The sequence below is a fragment of the Sebastes umbrosus genome, chromosome 10 (assembly GCF_015220745.1).
Source record: "Sebastes umbrosus isolate fSebUmb1 chromosome 10, fSebUmb1.pri, whole genome shotgun sequence".
NCBI lineage: Eukaryota > Metazoa > Chordata > Actinopteri > Perciformes > Sebastidae > Sebastes > Sebastes umbrosus.
Genome location: NC_051278.1, coordinates 20384630 through 20399887, shown reverse-complemented (window position 1 = coordinate 20399887; position 15258 = coordinate 20384630). Strand labels below are relative to the sequence as shown.

General features: G+C 37.2%; 1 protein-coding gene and 1 long non-coding RNA gene across 4 annotated transcripts; both read right to left on the bottom strand.

Annotated features, from left to right (window-relative positions):
* Nucleotides 1-331: 331 nt before the first annotated feature.
* Nucleotides 332-7013, bottom strand: si:ch211-248a14.8. Of its 3 annotated transcripts, none has more exons than XM_037781437.1 (5): nucleotides 6838-7013; nucleotides 5385-5442; nucleotides 4756-4957; nucleotides 971-1271; nucleotides 332-858 (listed from the first exon to the last, which is right to left on the bottom strand). In XM_037781437.1, exons 2-5 carry the CDS (start codon nucleotides 5408-5410, stop codon nucleotides 452-454), a joined length of 936 nt encoding a protein of 311 aa, XP_037637365.1. In that variant the 5' UTR covers nucleotides 5411-5442; nucleotides 6838-7013; the 3' UTR covers nucleotides 332-451. The 3 variants fall into 3 exon arrangements, with proteins under 3 accessions (XP_037637365.1, XP_037637367.1, XP_037637366.1); XM_037781439.1 differs by having other exon boundaries at nucleotides 5392-5442; XM_037781438.1 differs by lacking the exon at nucleotides 5385-5442.
* A 2740-nt stretch (nucleotides 7014-9753) lies between these two features.
* LOC119495716 lies at nucleotides 9754-14840 on the bottom strand. Its single transcript, XR_005208549.1, has 6 exons — nucleotides 14745-14840; nucleotides 11072-11197; nucleotides 10661-10921; nucleotides 10429-10560; nucleotides 10181-10310; nucleotides 9754-9929 (listed from the first exon to the last, which is right to left on the bottom strand). It is a non-coding gene; the product is annotated as an uncharacterized LOC119495716 (long non-coding RNA).
* Between the last annotated feature and the right edge of the window lie 418 nt (nucleotides 14841-15258).

Genomic DNA, 15258 nt, shown 5'->3' with positions numbered 1-15258 from the left:
CTAGACAGGGCCATTTGCGTTTTTCGCGTCAGCCACCGTAACGCTCCAACACGCTTGGCACACGGAAGAGGCTTCAGCTGGTTGCAATCTCCTCACCTCACAGCTAGATACTGCCAGATTTACAGAGGTAAAACTGTCAACTGAGTAATAAAAGAGAATGAAAAAACATAACCTAGTTTTCATTTATACTGTTGGACCCGACTGTTAATCATTAGCTTGTTATTCGTTTACGACACGCTATCATGGTTACTAATGATGTTGCTTCTCTGCTGACATTCTGTATTTTATCTTGGTGGCTCAGTAGCACAGGTCTTGTTTAGTGATTTGTTTCTCTCCATAAAATGAAATGACGCTGTGGTCATTAATGTGGAGATTGAATTACAATGAGTGCATGTCTCGTTGATGAAGTACAAAACAGTCAATGGTTTTTCTATAGTCCTTAAGAGTGAAACTACAAAAGCTGGAGGAACGGCTGCATCACCTGCCTCGCCGAGTGTAGCAGTGCAGCAGCAAGCGGCGAGACGCACAGAGCCGACATACCGACCAGGAAGTTCAGCACCATCCCCAGCAGGAGAATAGCGAACAGGTATCCGTGGAAGAGCAGGCTTTGCCAGTTGCTGTGACTCAACACCTTCCAGGGACTGTGCGGGTGCAGCAGCCACAGGAGGCCCAGCACCCAGCTCTGGTTGACCAGCTGGGTGTAGTAGATGTCAAAAATGGAGGCTTGGGCATCGGGCGAGTTGCGGCACTTGGCTTCAGACACTTTAGCCAGCCAAGTCAGAGACAGACTGTGGAGGATTAAAGCCACAGGTGCATACATGTACTCCAGAGGATCGACACCTGACAGACCCCGGGAGGCTGCAGACAGAGAGCGAGAGAGAGAGAGAGAGAGGAGGTTGATTAGTGGTCAGTTAGTTCTGAGGTGAAGAATCACCACTATCACCTCTAAATAACATCTAACCTTTTTTACCTGTGATGATAAACGATGTCCCACCCAGTATGGAAATCAGAACGGAGATGTGGATAGACGGAGGAGATGCCAGCTTCTGAGTGAAACTGAAGCCCACAGTAAGCATGGGCAGCAGAGGCAGCATGAGCGGGAAGAGGCCGACGTACGAGCTGCTGGCTTTGGCCCACATGGCCAGCACCCCATGGATGCTGATACAGATGGAGGGCACTAGCAACCTCTCACCGAGCGACCTGGAGTAATGCTTCAGAGGCACCAGATCCAGGACATGGAGGAGGTTTAAGAATAAGAGAGAGACCAGCACCTGGGAAAGATTGTGTCAATAGAAAGAGTTAGAATAGATAGAAAGAAACACAAAGCACTAAAGACGGAGGAAGTATTTTAGTCATACTGATATAAGTCTGCTGATTAGATGCTTAATAGACAAACTACATGCAACAACTCATGTAATGGACGTTCAGGGCAGATTACAGAGAGCTGTAAAGCGTTTAGTAACATCTATATTTCGTAATTAAACTGCGATTTCCCCAGAATCACCACAACTTGTATAAAACTTGTACAGCGTGTACAAAACGTCTTTTATACCAAAACTGTCGCTTTGTTTAATTTTTTTCTACACTAGTTTTAAATTCCTGACTTACAAACTAGAGGTGTCGCGATATACCGGTATTGACGATAACCGTGATATTTAAAAATGAAATATTGATATCATGTTAATCATAAAAATATGATAATATCATGCGAATAATCCAGCGCCTCTTAAATCACGCTTTTTTTCAGTTATGGTTACAGACTCTTTCTCCACCTCCATACACTTGTATTTTGAGTGTAATTCATTTGCCAAAAAAATGACATTTTTGAATTTGACTGATAGAACTATTATGATTATTTTCAAATTTTCTAAAGATATCGCAATAATATAGTTATTGTGAATTCTTTTGGCCATGATAATCGTGTAGTGAAAAGCTGTTATCGTGACAGCCCTAATGCAAACCAGTAACGTGTTGATCCTGTGCCTATACTTTGCTGATTTTGCTGAGATGATTAGTCAATTAAATTGATAGGTCAAAATATAGAAAATGAATGAGTGACAATTTTCAGTAATCAATTGATTATTTATGTAATTTATCCAGAAAAATAGGTCAAACATATGCAGGCTCCAGCTTCTCTTTGAATTGAATACCTTTAGGTTTTGTTGGACAAAACAAGCAGTTTGAAGACATCTGCACTATTACCTTACATTTTATGGACTGAATAGTTATTACATTAATCATAAAAATAATAATCTGAGTAATTGATAATGAAAATAATTGTTGGTTGCAGCCCTAATCTAATGTCACTGTATTTTCTGTACATTTATACGTATATTGTATTTTCGTATACTCTTTCCTATTATTCTGAATGAGAAAACTGCTTGCAAAAAATGATGCATGCATTGTCTTATTTAAAATGCCCTGCATCATAACTCATTTATGTCCTATTGTTTTGAAGCATACTGTACATGTTTAATGACCAAAAATACACACATAAATGGAGGATAAAGATCCGGGATGTGTGGATATGAAGTAGAATATACCCATCCAACTCCTGCGATTTACTGACATCACTACAAGCGGTATGCCACTTGGATGAATACTACTTTAACCTATGGACTAATGTCATTCAGTCTTTACAGCCCCTCCCGGTGTGTCCTTACTTCAGAACGTGTCAATCACAGGTGTGTGTGGCTTTGTTGCATAAAACCACTAGTTCCTCTTGTTTACTGTAGTGTGATGAGTGTAAAAACCAAGGCAGAAATCATAAAGCCTACATTTTCACTGCATTTCCCTTATATCCACACAATGAATGCATGTTTACAGTCAAGGTCAATCTGCACACTTACATGATTCATTCACAAAGTCATTTGCTAGTTTCAACCTTTGGTTGGGGTCACATTTGCATCTGAGTCCTTTGGTCAGCCATTTAGTTAAACATCTATTGGCCACGAGTGTTAATCAACACTGAAGCCCTTCTGTCACTCTCCCCCAATAACATTACCACATGCCCTGTCCTTCAAACAAGCACACACACACACACACACACACACAGCAAATACTGAGTTACACTGTACAGGAATGAAGTTAACTGAACTGAATGATTAACAACAATCCAATAGAAGAATTGTAATTTTTTTTTAAAGAGTTGTCAATGAATGACAAATTATTATTACTTATTATTTTTTTTTTTAATTCTGCATTGTTTTACATAAGGGTATATACAGTATGTGCAAGTTTTTAGCCCTCTGAGACCCGTGATAGACCCGTTTTTGTCTATTTAGGGGATACAGGGGTTTTTTTTAGGGGGAGATAGCAGGTCAACACTAGATGTCACATAGAAGTGGCGTACATCATCTGAAAGCTGGGAAACCTGAAGATTAATGTGAGATGCAGCTCAGCACTGTGTGTCAAGTTATTCTAGTCATTAATCAGAAATAAACATTAATTTATTTATTTATTTATTTATTACTTAAAATAAATTGTGAAAGTGTATAAGGGTTTAGAACATTATGATGAAGTATATGATGGCCATTCCATGCTCTATTATGTCACATAGATTTGGTGCTAAATTTAACCATTTTTTTACCACTCGAGAATTGATCAAAATGATCAAAAATCCCTCCAAAATACCACATTAACACACCAAGACCTTGAGGAACACCATAGAAAAAGCCATGCTGTGATTTGGTATCAAAGACTTTTGACATTTGGAGATTTCTTCAAGAATTGCATTTTTCGGCGATTGGATGGCGAACACTTCTGTTCTGGAAACTGCTCAGAAAAAACTTTTTTGTCAATATACTTAGGAAAGCCATCCATCCTCTGAATGCTCTAGGTCTCTAGTTTGTGGCTGTAACGTTTCCTGAGGCTGTGATTATCCTAGAGGTCACCACAGGTCATTTTATACAATGAGGTCAAATTACAAATAAAGGTCTCACTAAAATGAAATGGCTACTATGGGGACTAACATCATCACACATGAATACTATTTGGGCCATTGGATCCACAAGAGTCTCAGCTTTACAGTCATATAAATAATATTCATATAAGAAATATTCAAACACACCATTTTATAATATGCAATTATTACACATGTGTACTGCATGAATAAAACTGTATGGTTTTTGCCCCAAACTGCATGTGATTATCATAAAGTGGGCATGTCTGTAAAGAAGAGACTCGTGGGTACCCATAGAACCCATTTCAATCAAATATCTTGATGCCAGAGGTCAAGGGACTCCTTTGAATATGGCCATGCCAGTTTTTCCTTGCCAAAATTGTACCTAACTTTGAAGCGTTATTTAGCCTCCTTACCGACAAAGTAATATGACATGGTTGGTATCAATAGATTGCTTTTTTCTAGTTTTCTAGTTTCATATCAATAGCTTCAGTCTAGCTCTAGAACTGAACCTGCTACATCCTCTGAAAGACAGTAAAGTTGGTCGTGTTCGCGGCTCTCAGGGGGGTTAATATATGGGACTTTTGCCTATGTGTTGGCAGATATACCATAAAGGCACATGTAATTGTAGTATGATTATATACCCTGCTCTCATGACACACAATACTAATGTGTGAACTTAGCAGCAGGTGAGCAGTATACACAGGCGCTGGTGGCAAACAAAGAATGTCTCCATATTTGATTGATTAAACTAGATAAAAGTGTGAATCATTCTCAGAAATGTCTCCATATTTGATTGATTAATTCAGATTAAAGTGTGAATCATTCTTAGAAACGAGGCAGCAGACACCAACCTGGCCAAAGCAGAGAGCCACTGCGTAGGGGTAGTGGTACTGAGGGATGAAGATGCCGGCCACAAAGTTTCTGAGTTTGTCAGCCAGGCCGTATATCACCACGACCACCAGGCAGAGGGTGGGAACCAGGGGCTTCAGTGCATGGTTAGACGAAAGACTCCTCGTCGCTGAAGCACACCATCCTCTCCTCCACCTCCCTGAACTGAACACAGCAACTTATTGTATGAATCATACAATTACAATGACACAGCTGAGTGTAGTTTGGTGGGAATTACATTTGTAGTTTAAATAAAACAAAGAAACACAAATTAAAAGTAGAACTGAATGTCTTCCAAAGAAAAATTGAAAACCAGCTCGTCCGTTAACTCATGTTTGACCCATTGTTGTCGAGCCTAATGTTTTAAATGTTGGCCACCAACTGTAGAAGGCTGCTTTGTTTAGTCTGACAGATAACCTTGAAAATGAATGGGAGGTTTGCATATTCGCTGTAATAAACTTAACGCCAATATACCGTATCTATGCAAATAAAACTTGGCTATATAAATACAGCTGGCGTTCTCGTTTGCCTGGTTCCCAGTATAAGTAAAATAATATATATAATGTATATATATAAAAGCCAGGTGGATTACCTTTTACCCAAAAGACATGCTGTCATTCTGTGCAGAGGTTGCTGCTGGGATCTGTTGTCTGGAGTCAGTGTGGGAAGAAGAGAAATTCACATGGATGTAACATTACTGGCCAGTAAGGCAATCATTATGGCCTCCAAAGAACAACAGAAGAGAATATATAACATCATAACTACTGCTGTTATATGCTGTTTACAGATGAGCTCTAAAACTATTTGAATATACATGTTTCTTATATTCAGGACTACATTTGCACCGTTGTTATTAGCAAAACTGCCCCTGACTTATTGTTGTCTTGTTCTTAGGTGTTTTAATGAGTTTTTACTATATACTAAGGTCTATAATTCTTACTTAATGCTACTCACGCATAGTGTGTTTTTCTATTTAATATCTCTTTTTTTATTATGTTTTATTGATGGATGCCTCTGTTTTCCAAACCAAATTTCCCATGCTGAACTAGTTAATTATGAGTCAGAAAATAAATAATAATTAAAAAAATAATCACTAGGTCTACCTATATAAATATAAACCTATAAAATAGCTTAGGCCTAATAAAATAATCTTATGTAGCCCAAATAAAAGAATATCTTTATTGAAATTCACACAAATTAAAGAGGTGTACGCGTATGATAATAGTTAGGCTTTATGTGAAATCATAGGCTATCTTATTTTTTCTATCTTAATTTATTTTGTAATTAGTATTTTATTGATTTTTTTTTTTTTACATGAACATTGTCACATTTTGGTCAACAAATCAAATAATAATAATAATAATAAATAATACATTTTATATTTATTTATTTATATATAGCACTTTTCAAAGCAGATGTAACAAAGTGCTTCACAAGACACTAAATCAGATAAATAAAGTAAAAAATATGGTAACTGTTAAGACAGAACATCAAAGAATATATCAATAATAATAAAGTGGTAAAATTGTAGAACAAGGTGATAAAAACAAAAATATATATAAATGTGTATAAATGACTCCTACATGCAAAATAATAATAATAATAATAATAATAATAATAATAATAATAATAATAATAATAATAACATTCTAAAAAATTTAATATCTACAGAATCATAATAAAATAAAAAAAGAAACACAAATCAGATCTAATCTTATTTACAAGCAGCCAATTAATATTCATACACATAAAGAGTGTGAAGCCTATGTTTGCGGTGTATGCAAGTATTGTGTGATGATGTGTGCTTTACTTCAAGATCTGCACATTTTATTTGGCTTATTTTTATCAAATCAAGCTGAAGACATTTTTTAGAAAGTACACGCTACAAATGATCGCAATAATAACACGTAGGCTCATATTAGATTAACAGCTGCTTTAAAAAGAAACGTCTATTTAGTGAAAACAGTTTTGTCTACATTGTGCACCTCTTTCGGATAGCAGCAGGAAAAGATAAAAAAGTGTGACAGAAACATCAATTTACTCACCATTTAGTATTCCTCATAAAGTCGTATTTAATCCCTCTGAGTGATTACTTCCAATAATAACACGGTTTGCATGTAATAACATTATAAATTCCCCCTTTTGTAATAACAAACTCGTGTCTCTCCACCATTCTGCTGAATGAGCCTCTCTGCTCTCTGCTGAGGACATTCACCTCTTTTGTTTTTCTCTCTTTTTCCAGATGGACTTTGGCCCTCCTCTATTTATCTTCCCATAATTGGAAAGTAATCTCGGTGGGCAGTTATCCCGAGATACAACAATAACAGACACCATCTGTGGAATCCCTTATATTAGGATCCCTGTTTGCTGACACATTTTATTACATATATTGTGTGATAGTGAGAGATACAGCAGCCTCATGAGAGGAATTTGACCTTCTTTGTTATCATGTCATGCATCTAAACATTGATAACAGATGTGCAGGTTTATTGATGTGCTTTCTGCTGATGAGAGAGTAAAACTCAGGCTCTGTTTTCTTTGCAGCTTTGACACCTGTTTGTGACATTCCTGACACTTTCCACCCCCACCCAGCTTTATGTCCCCTATAGGCTACCTAGCATCATGGAGTCCATGAGCCACATGGCTGCAGTGGTGGAAGAAGTACTCGGATCTTTTAATTAAGTAGAAAGTCCCAATGCCACCATGTAATAGCACTCCATTACAAGCAGAAAGTCATTCATTTAAAATCGTACTTTTAAGTAAAAGCGCAGAAGTATTATAATCAAAATGTATTTAAAGTATCAAAAGTAAAAGAACTTGTTTTGCTAATAATATATAACTATATTTATATTATATATTATATATTATATCAGTAGTTTAGTTTGCTGGTTCCCAAACCTGGGGTCAGACTCCACAAGGTCACAAAATAAGTCTTCGGGGTAGTGAGATGATTGATAGGGTAGAAAAGAAAAAAAAACAAAGTTCTGCTACACAAATTTCTATTAATATTTTTGACTTTTCTCTAATCTTTGATTTTTAGTGAAATGCTGGAGAATTTGAAACAGTTATTTAAATGAAACTATAAATGAAAAAAAATTGGGGTGCCAAACTAGAGCAGCCACTGGTTTAATTTTCAACAAATTGTATCTTATAAACTGATATAAACATGACACGTTTTTTTTAATAAATGTAGTGGAGTAAAAAATACAATATTTCCCCTCTGAAATATAGTGGAGTGGAAGTATATAGTAGCTTAGAATGGAAATACTCAAGTAAAGTACACATATCTCTATACTTGAGTAAAAGTACTTAGTTGCTTTCCACCACTGCATGGCTGCATGAGTGAGGGTCACGAGTCTGAGAGGGTGGAGGTCTGTGCACTCTGGAGCAGTGTGGGGGCCTCTGATTGATCCAGAATACCATGACAACAAGCCTGTAAGATGATATCAGGCTGGACGAGCATTACAAAACCCACACTAACTACACAATGGACGATAGCGACTGTGTACATATTACATGTAAGCACACTGATACGTGGAAATGATGTGTACCTACTTGTGTGTAGACTGATATGAGCGATATGTGTACACTGATATGTGTGTATATATTCTTAAATTACCTTTCACAAAGTGTAGATCAGGGGCCTGTTTCACAAAATCAGAATAAAGAAATCCAGGATAAGAGAGAAAGCGAGGCTTGACCTAGACTAGGTTGAGCCAGGTGTAATTAATTCGGATAGATGCGCGTTCACTGCTTTCTTCAATAGACTATGAGGTTGATCACAGATTTACTGATGCTGGAGTGGAATAAACGTGTTCCGCGTACTTTAACCCAGTGAGAAACATCCACTTATGAAAGATTACGAGGAAGTTAAGCATATCATATGTACATACAACGCACTGGAATGATCACTTACTTCTCTTTCTAGTTTCCTCATTGTCTTTCTTTTTTATCTCCATATCTACTGTAGGTCCATTGTGCATGGTGTGCCCTATTACGACCATTATTTTTAAAGAAAGAAAGAAAGAAAGAAGGCTGGATGTATAGCGTACATGTCAGTCAAGTAGAAATACTTATTAAGTCCATAATGGATACAAAGTCAGTGATGTGGTGCTCATGGAAAACATCATTTTTTACAGGACCCAGACGCTATACTGAAAGCCAGCCTGGTAACATAGTGAGTCCTGTAGGACATCCACACTATGCACAGTTCCTGTTGTGCAGCATACACATGATAACACACTGATGGGATTAGAAAGAGAAGTAGCCTGCAGTAAGTGTAAATTTCAATGCACAATGTAAGTATACACAGTAACACAGCGTATTAATCATTGATATTTCTTTCTCTCCCAGAAGACAAGTGATCCAAGAATAATAAAAGGTCAAAAAGCAATGTGGCGTGCTCTCCCTGTTGTTTCATGAATATACACTATGTAGTTACTGGCCCAGTGAACTTTATCAGCCATTTCTAGTCAATAATATATTCATCAAACCTCTAACAACAATATGAACAGCAGTCTTCGAAAACACAATATAACCGTAATAATGATTATCACATGAATGATTGTAAAAATAGAAATGAATGATGATCACAATGTTTAAACAACAGTACTTAACTGAATGGTGGTATGTATTCAGTTAAGTACTTAAATTATGATATTTTAAATGCAGGTTAATAAAAATAAGGCTTGATTTGTTGCTACATTTGAAATTTTTACTTTAAATGCTGATACGTTTAAACATAATGCATCACACTATAGCTTATTGATCACTTTTAGCATTCCTCACTGAAACTAATACGAACAGATAGCAGCCGACAAACTGTAATAAAAATGATAGTAATTAAGAAAAGTATATTATGAGAAAATGGCGTTAAAAATGACAAATTTCCACTAAGATGTCAGATATTAAGGTATCTGTTTTTGCTAATTTTTGACGATTCAATTGACTGATCTGATGACTGGAGAGATTGATGGAGTTTATTGAGCTTTGAGAAGAGCAGCAGTTGGAGGTGAACATGGAGGATGAGGAGGAGGAATAAGCATCTCTGATGCTCACACCTCTCGTAGAAGGAATCATCTGCACGGCTGTTGATCAGCTCCTGTCAGATCTGGACGTCTGTGAAGTCCACCAGGGCCTAGAGAAATACCACAAAGAAAATGTGTTTCAGTCAGAGTCAATCGTAGAAATATTTACATTCAGACGAGTATCAGACCTTCAAACAGTTGAGTTCACACCTGAAATATTATTCTAAGATGTTCTATCACAAAGACATCCTGTTTTCACTTAATGACTTCTACAGGCGTGATCGTTTCTAACATGCATTCAAAAATAAGATTAACTGAAAATGCATGGACAGACACTGAGACATCACCAACTATCTCATACTGTTGTGCATCACACTGATAGCAGTGAAGAGCTCTTTCTGGTAGATGAAGTTCAGCATCACGGTCCAGTTTGCCAGATAATAGAGTTTCATGTTGATGGTTGTGTGTTCTTCCTTCACACAACATAATACCTGTGAGAAGAAGAAGATGGTGCACATTTAAATGTAAAGGCAACTTTAATTCTTCAGCCCAGGCAGACTATTATTACACAGTTATCTATTTGCATGTTATCTAAAATGTTATATTTACCATAGTGAGTGTGTCCCTGGCCTCTGCTCTTCCACTTAGGTCTCTACATGGCATTAGGATAGTTCCTCCTTGGCATTATCAGTATACAGATAATCTCCTCACTTCCATTCACAATGAAACAACTCAAAATCTCTGTACATGTTAAAGAGGGTATTTGCGCTTTAGTCATTAATAAAGATGCATATAATGAATTTCTGTTCATCTGTAAAATGTTTAAAATGTTGTGTCTTACCTCTGCATCTTCATGGTGTGCTAAGGTGCTCTCTGGGTGACAGGTGGGGGCTGCAGGATGCTGGGAGAGGCTGCAGGTGGAGGTTCAAGCTGCACCTTTCTGTTGACTGAAGGTGTCGATGAAGACTGCAGGTTGCTGGAAAAGGCTGCATGCGGGCAAGATCTGGATCAGGTTTTTGGGTGCGTTGAAGCTGTCTCTCAGAATATACTGGTGGTGGCGGCGGGTGTAGGATGCTGGCAGAGTCTGTAGGTGGATGTATGTCTGCGACAATACACACTCGTGTTAGAATGAGGCACAGAGGAAGCAGATGGAAACAACATGTCCTCTGTGCTGGTCGGGACGGGTCGATCCTCATCGTCTTGGCTGGTGGGTGAAGCGGGTGGCGTCTTGGGTTGGAGGGGGGGGACTCACTAGGGTGCTGAGAGTTGAGGTTCAGTGGTCCGCTGTGGTGCTGCTGGGACTTCGTGGGATGATTGGTTGGTTGTCGTCCACTCTCAGCTGCCCAAGGAGGCCAAAAACACAGAGGAGTCCTGCCCTCTGAAACACAAACACAAGTCCTGAATACTTCTGAACTCAACTATACAACCTTTACATTGTTGTGTTGAATGTGAATAGGATGATTGACGTTGAGAGGGTCAAGTTTAGAGACAAATGGGTGAATGAATGAATAGTTTGGGGTCAACACACACAACTCAAATTCTTTCATAATATGGATATAAATTTAACAATAAAAAACATTTTGTTGTTTTTCTGAAGGACGTTGAGCAATATGTGAAACTACTTTCTAATTCCACACATAATACTGCAATTCACGATTAATTCCGGTAGTTAATTGTCGTATTTTGTGTGACCTCATCTAAAGTGAGGACCATCTATGCCTTACAGCTTAATGATATAACATATTATACTATGACTAAATACTGTATACTAATACAGAAAGTCTTGAGAGATTTTTAGTCTTTTCATGGAATTTGTTGACAATAAAAAAATATAAAACATCGCCTGCCTCATCCTCTGAGAAACCTATTCTACTATAGAAGAACATTGTGTAAAGTTGCCGTTGCAGTTATCATACAGCGGGGGCCGCTGTGACAATGATCCTCTTTGTGTTGGGCTGTCTAATCAGCTATGTAGAACTGCAGTAGTATTCTGTAATACTGCTGTATGCAGAGGAGGGACGCAGCCCAGCTCAGCAAACCACATTCACACTCTATCATCAGGTTGACATTTTAGGCTTTTACTGAATGGTCTTGATGAATTGTAATAACTTTGGTGATAAATAAACATAATAGATCAAATTAAATTAGAAATAAAATGTATTTGTAATTGTACAAAAATCAAGAAATAAAACTATAAAATAGAACAAAATTACAAAAAATACTATAAAAGTGTGTACAATAAAAGATTTTTTTTCTTCATATTTTCTTTTTATATACTTTATTTTTTTCAAGGTTGTTTTCATATATCCAATTAATAGTTCATAATATATAAAAGTTTATAAACAATTTTTTAAGTAATGAGCTTAGAAACTAACAAAATAAGATGTACATAAAAGAAAACAACATCAGCATTAGAAATTATTAAAATAATTAAATGAAAAATAATTAAATGAAAAAAGTAATAATAATAATAAAAAAAAATATATATATACATTTTTCTTCATATTTTCAATGTAATTTTCTTTTAAAGACTTTTCATTTTAATTCAGATATATAATCCATCTTTTTATAGTACTTTTGTATTTTTATTGTAATTTTCTTCTATTCTATATTTATGTTTCTTGATTTTTGTAATTACTTTTATTTTGTTTTGTTTTTTATTTCTGTTTCAGTGAGCAGTGTGAAGGCCAGGACAGTCAGTGATTTGGTAATGGACCCTGTCATCCTGCTGGGGGGATTTTCAGCCTTCCATGCCACCTATACTCTTTCCTCTACACCTCTCCATGTATTGGTCCTGCTGGAACCTGAGCGGTACACTCTCACCATCTATCCCTCAGAGATCCTGGAAGAAGCTCTCTATCAGGGCTCTGCCTCCCAGGTCCCTGACTACCACATCATCAAGAATCAACACGTCACACATACCAACTGCCCTGATGCTTTCCCCAACACGCTGTGCTACCTGAGGCTGTGTCTGAGCGACAATGGTCAGCAGGACCTGGTGGAGGAGGCCCTATACCGCTGGCATCCAGGTTCATCAATTCAGCCCTGCTGGCTGAGCCTGCTGTTTGGGAGCAGACTCACCTCACCTGAACATCATCTGCTGATCACTGGGGTAAGAATGGGAATGGAAAGGAGGATGTTTATTTTCTCTGCAGTTCACATTGAGACAAAGACTACAATATTTTATTCCTACAGTTCACATTGAGAAAAAGTGTAAAAGAAGCTGGACTGAACAAACAGAGGTGGATTTTGTAATGCAAGAGAGTTAAAACCTGGACAAGTTTGACATTAATCTTGCTTCACCATGAAACCCCTCAGTGTTTCCTGTGCTTTGCCTCAATAACAACAATAATCAAACAGATGTTTAATTTATTTATTTTTTTTTACCTCTGTAGGACCCACTTAATAAAGTGTATTAATAGCGTTTTACATTAGAAAGGTTTCTTTTCTTCCACTCTATTCCATGAGGTGCTGATATTACGATACTCTGAGGCATGCAATGTGTTCAGCAGTATTCATGTGGAAAAGTATTTAAAAACAGAATGGAGGCTTTGCACATTATAGCCACTTTCTCACAGACATACATAGGTATACAGTCTGTAGTTTTGACATAGATAGGGCATGCCATTGAGATTTAACTAGTTGTTTAGCAACTTAACAGTTTGCTTTCTCTCTCTCACACACACACACGCACTTAAAATTCAGCGGCCAGGTTATTAACCAGAACTAGCCATCGGTCTCACATCACCCCTGTTCTGACATCCCTCCATTGGCTCCCTGTAAAATTCAGAATCAACTTTAAGATCTTGCTTATTACATTTAAGGCACTGCATGACCTCGCCCCCCAGTTACATTTCTGATCTCTTAGTTCCATATTCGACCTGTCGAACACTTCGATCCTCTAATCTCGGCCTTCTATCCATCCCCCGCTCAAACTGCTGAGCAAAAGGTGATCGGGCCTTTTCTGTTTTAGCCCCAACTCTCTGGAATCCCCTCCCCCAATCTATTAGAGCTGCTGAATCTCTGGACTGTTTTAAGCGGCTTCTAAAAACTCATCTCTATAGGCAAGCCTTTCTATAGGCCGCATCCACATGTGTGTTTGTTTTTGTTTGATCTGTTTCTCATGGTTTCTGTGTGTCATATTGTCATTTTTTCCTTATTTTTTCATTGTTTGATGTTTCTTCTTGTGTGTGAAGCACTTTGTAACACTGTGTTTTAAAAGGTGCTATATAAATAAAGCTTTACTTACTTACTTACTTAACAATATTACATCATACAGATGTTTAATTTTTTTTTTTACCTCCGTAGGACTCAGTAAATTATAATCCCTGTTTTTGCTTGATGATAGTTGATAGAAGGTATACATTAAGATAAGATAAGATAAGATAAGATGAACCTTTATTAATCCCCGGAGGGAAATTCAGGTGTCAAAGCAGCAACATCAGCAAACAGAGTGAAACACAGGAGAGGTACAGGTATACAAAACTTATAAAAACAATAAATAGAGATATAAAAGATACAGAGTGAATGGGTGAACATAGTGTGTACAGTCCTTCAATAAATAAATGTAGTATGTACAATAAATAAATGTAATATGTACATATGTGCAGTCTATAAAGTGTATTTATAGCGTTTTACATTAGAAAGGTTTCTTTTCTTCCACTCTATTCCATGAGGTGTATGATATTATGATACTCTGAGGCATGCGATGTGTTCAGCAGTATTCATGTGGAAAAGTATTTAAAAACATAAATGGAGGCTTTGCACATTATAGCCACTTTCTCACAGACATAGGTATACATACAGTCTGTAGTGTTTACATAATAGGGCATGCCATTGAGATTTAGTTGTTTAGCAACTTAACAGTTTGCCTTCTCTCTCTCTCTCTCTCTCTCTCTCACACACACACACACACACACACTCACTTATAGCTCCACCCTGCTGAACTCAGTAGCTTGCAGCAGGAATTCCCTCCCTCCAGTCACACTTTTTTGGGAGGTTGGGAGGAGGAAGGAATTTTCTGGAATGTGAGAGAGAGAAAAAGAGGAAGAGGAGACACTGCAGGTGAAAAAATTGTGAAGAATATGTGTGTATTTGGCCAAATTAAACATTGCAAAAACTACACAGAAGAACATTAGTTTAAATGGAGAAATTTTATTTATTTGTATTTATTTGACCTTTATTTAACCAGGTAAAATCAATTGAGAACCAATTCTCATTTACAATGATGACCTGGCCAAGAAGCAGCAGCAGCAAGAGTATAAAATCACAGACCACACAAGCGACACAAACAGCACAGATACAGTACAGTATGACAAACATACACTATGCCATGACAAGACATGAGAAAATGGCTAAAAACAGCATAGGTAAATAAATAGGTCAGAAATGAATAAACACTTTGTACAAAAAAATGTGGATTACTGGATGTTCTTTGTA

Bases quoted from the DNA above. Each gene is read 5' to 3' on its own strand.
- si:ch211-248a14.8 (XM_037781437.1), bottom strand. From the start codon at position 5,410: ATGACAGCATGTCTTTTGGGTAAAAG. The intron at 4,958-5,384 runs GTAATCCACCTG...TGCTGTGTTCAG, and splicing joins GCATGTCTTTTGGGTAAAAG to TTCAGGGAGGTGGAGGAGAG. The intron at 1,272-4,755 runs GTTGGTGTCTGC...AATCTTTCCCAG, and splicing joins TGGCTCTCTGCTTTGGCCAG to GTGCTGGTCTCTCTCTTATT.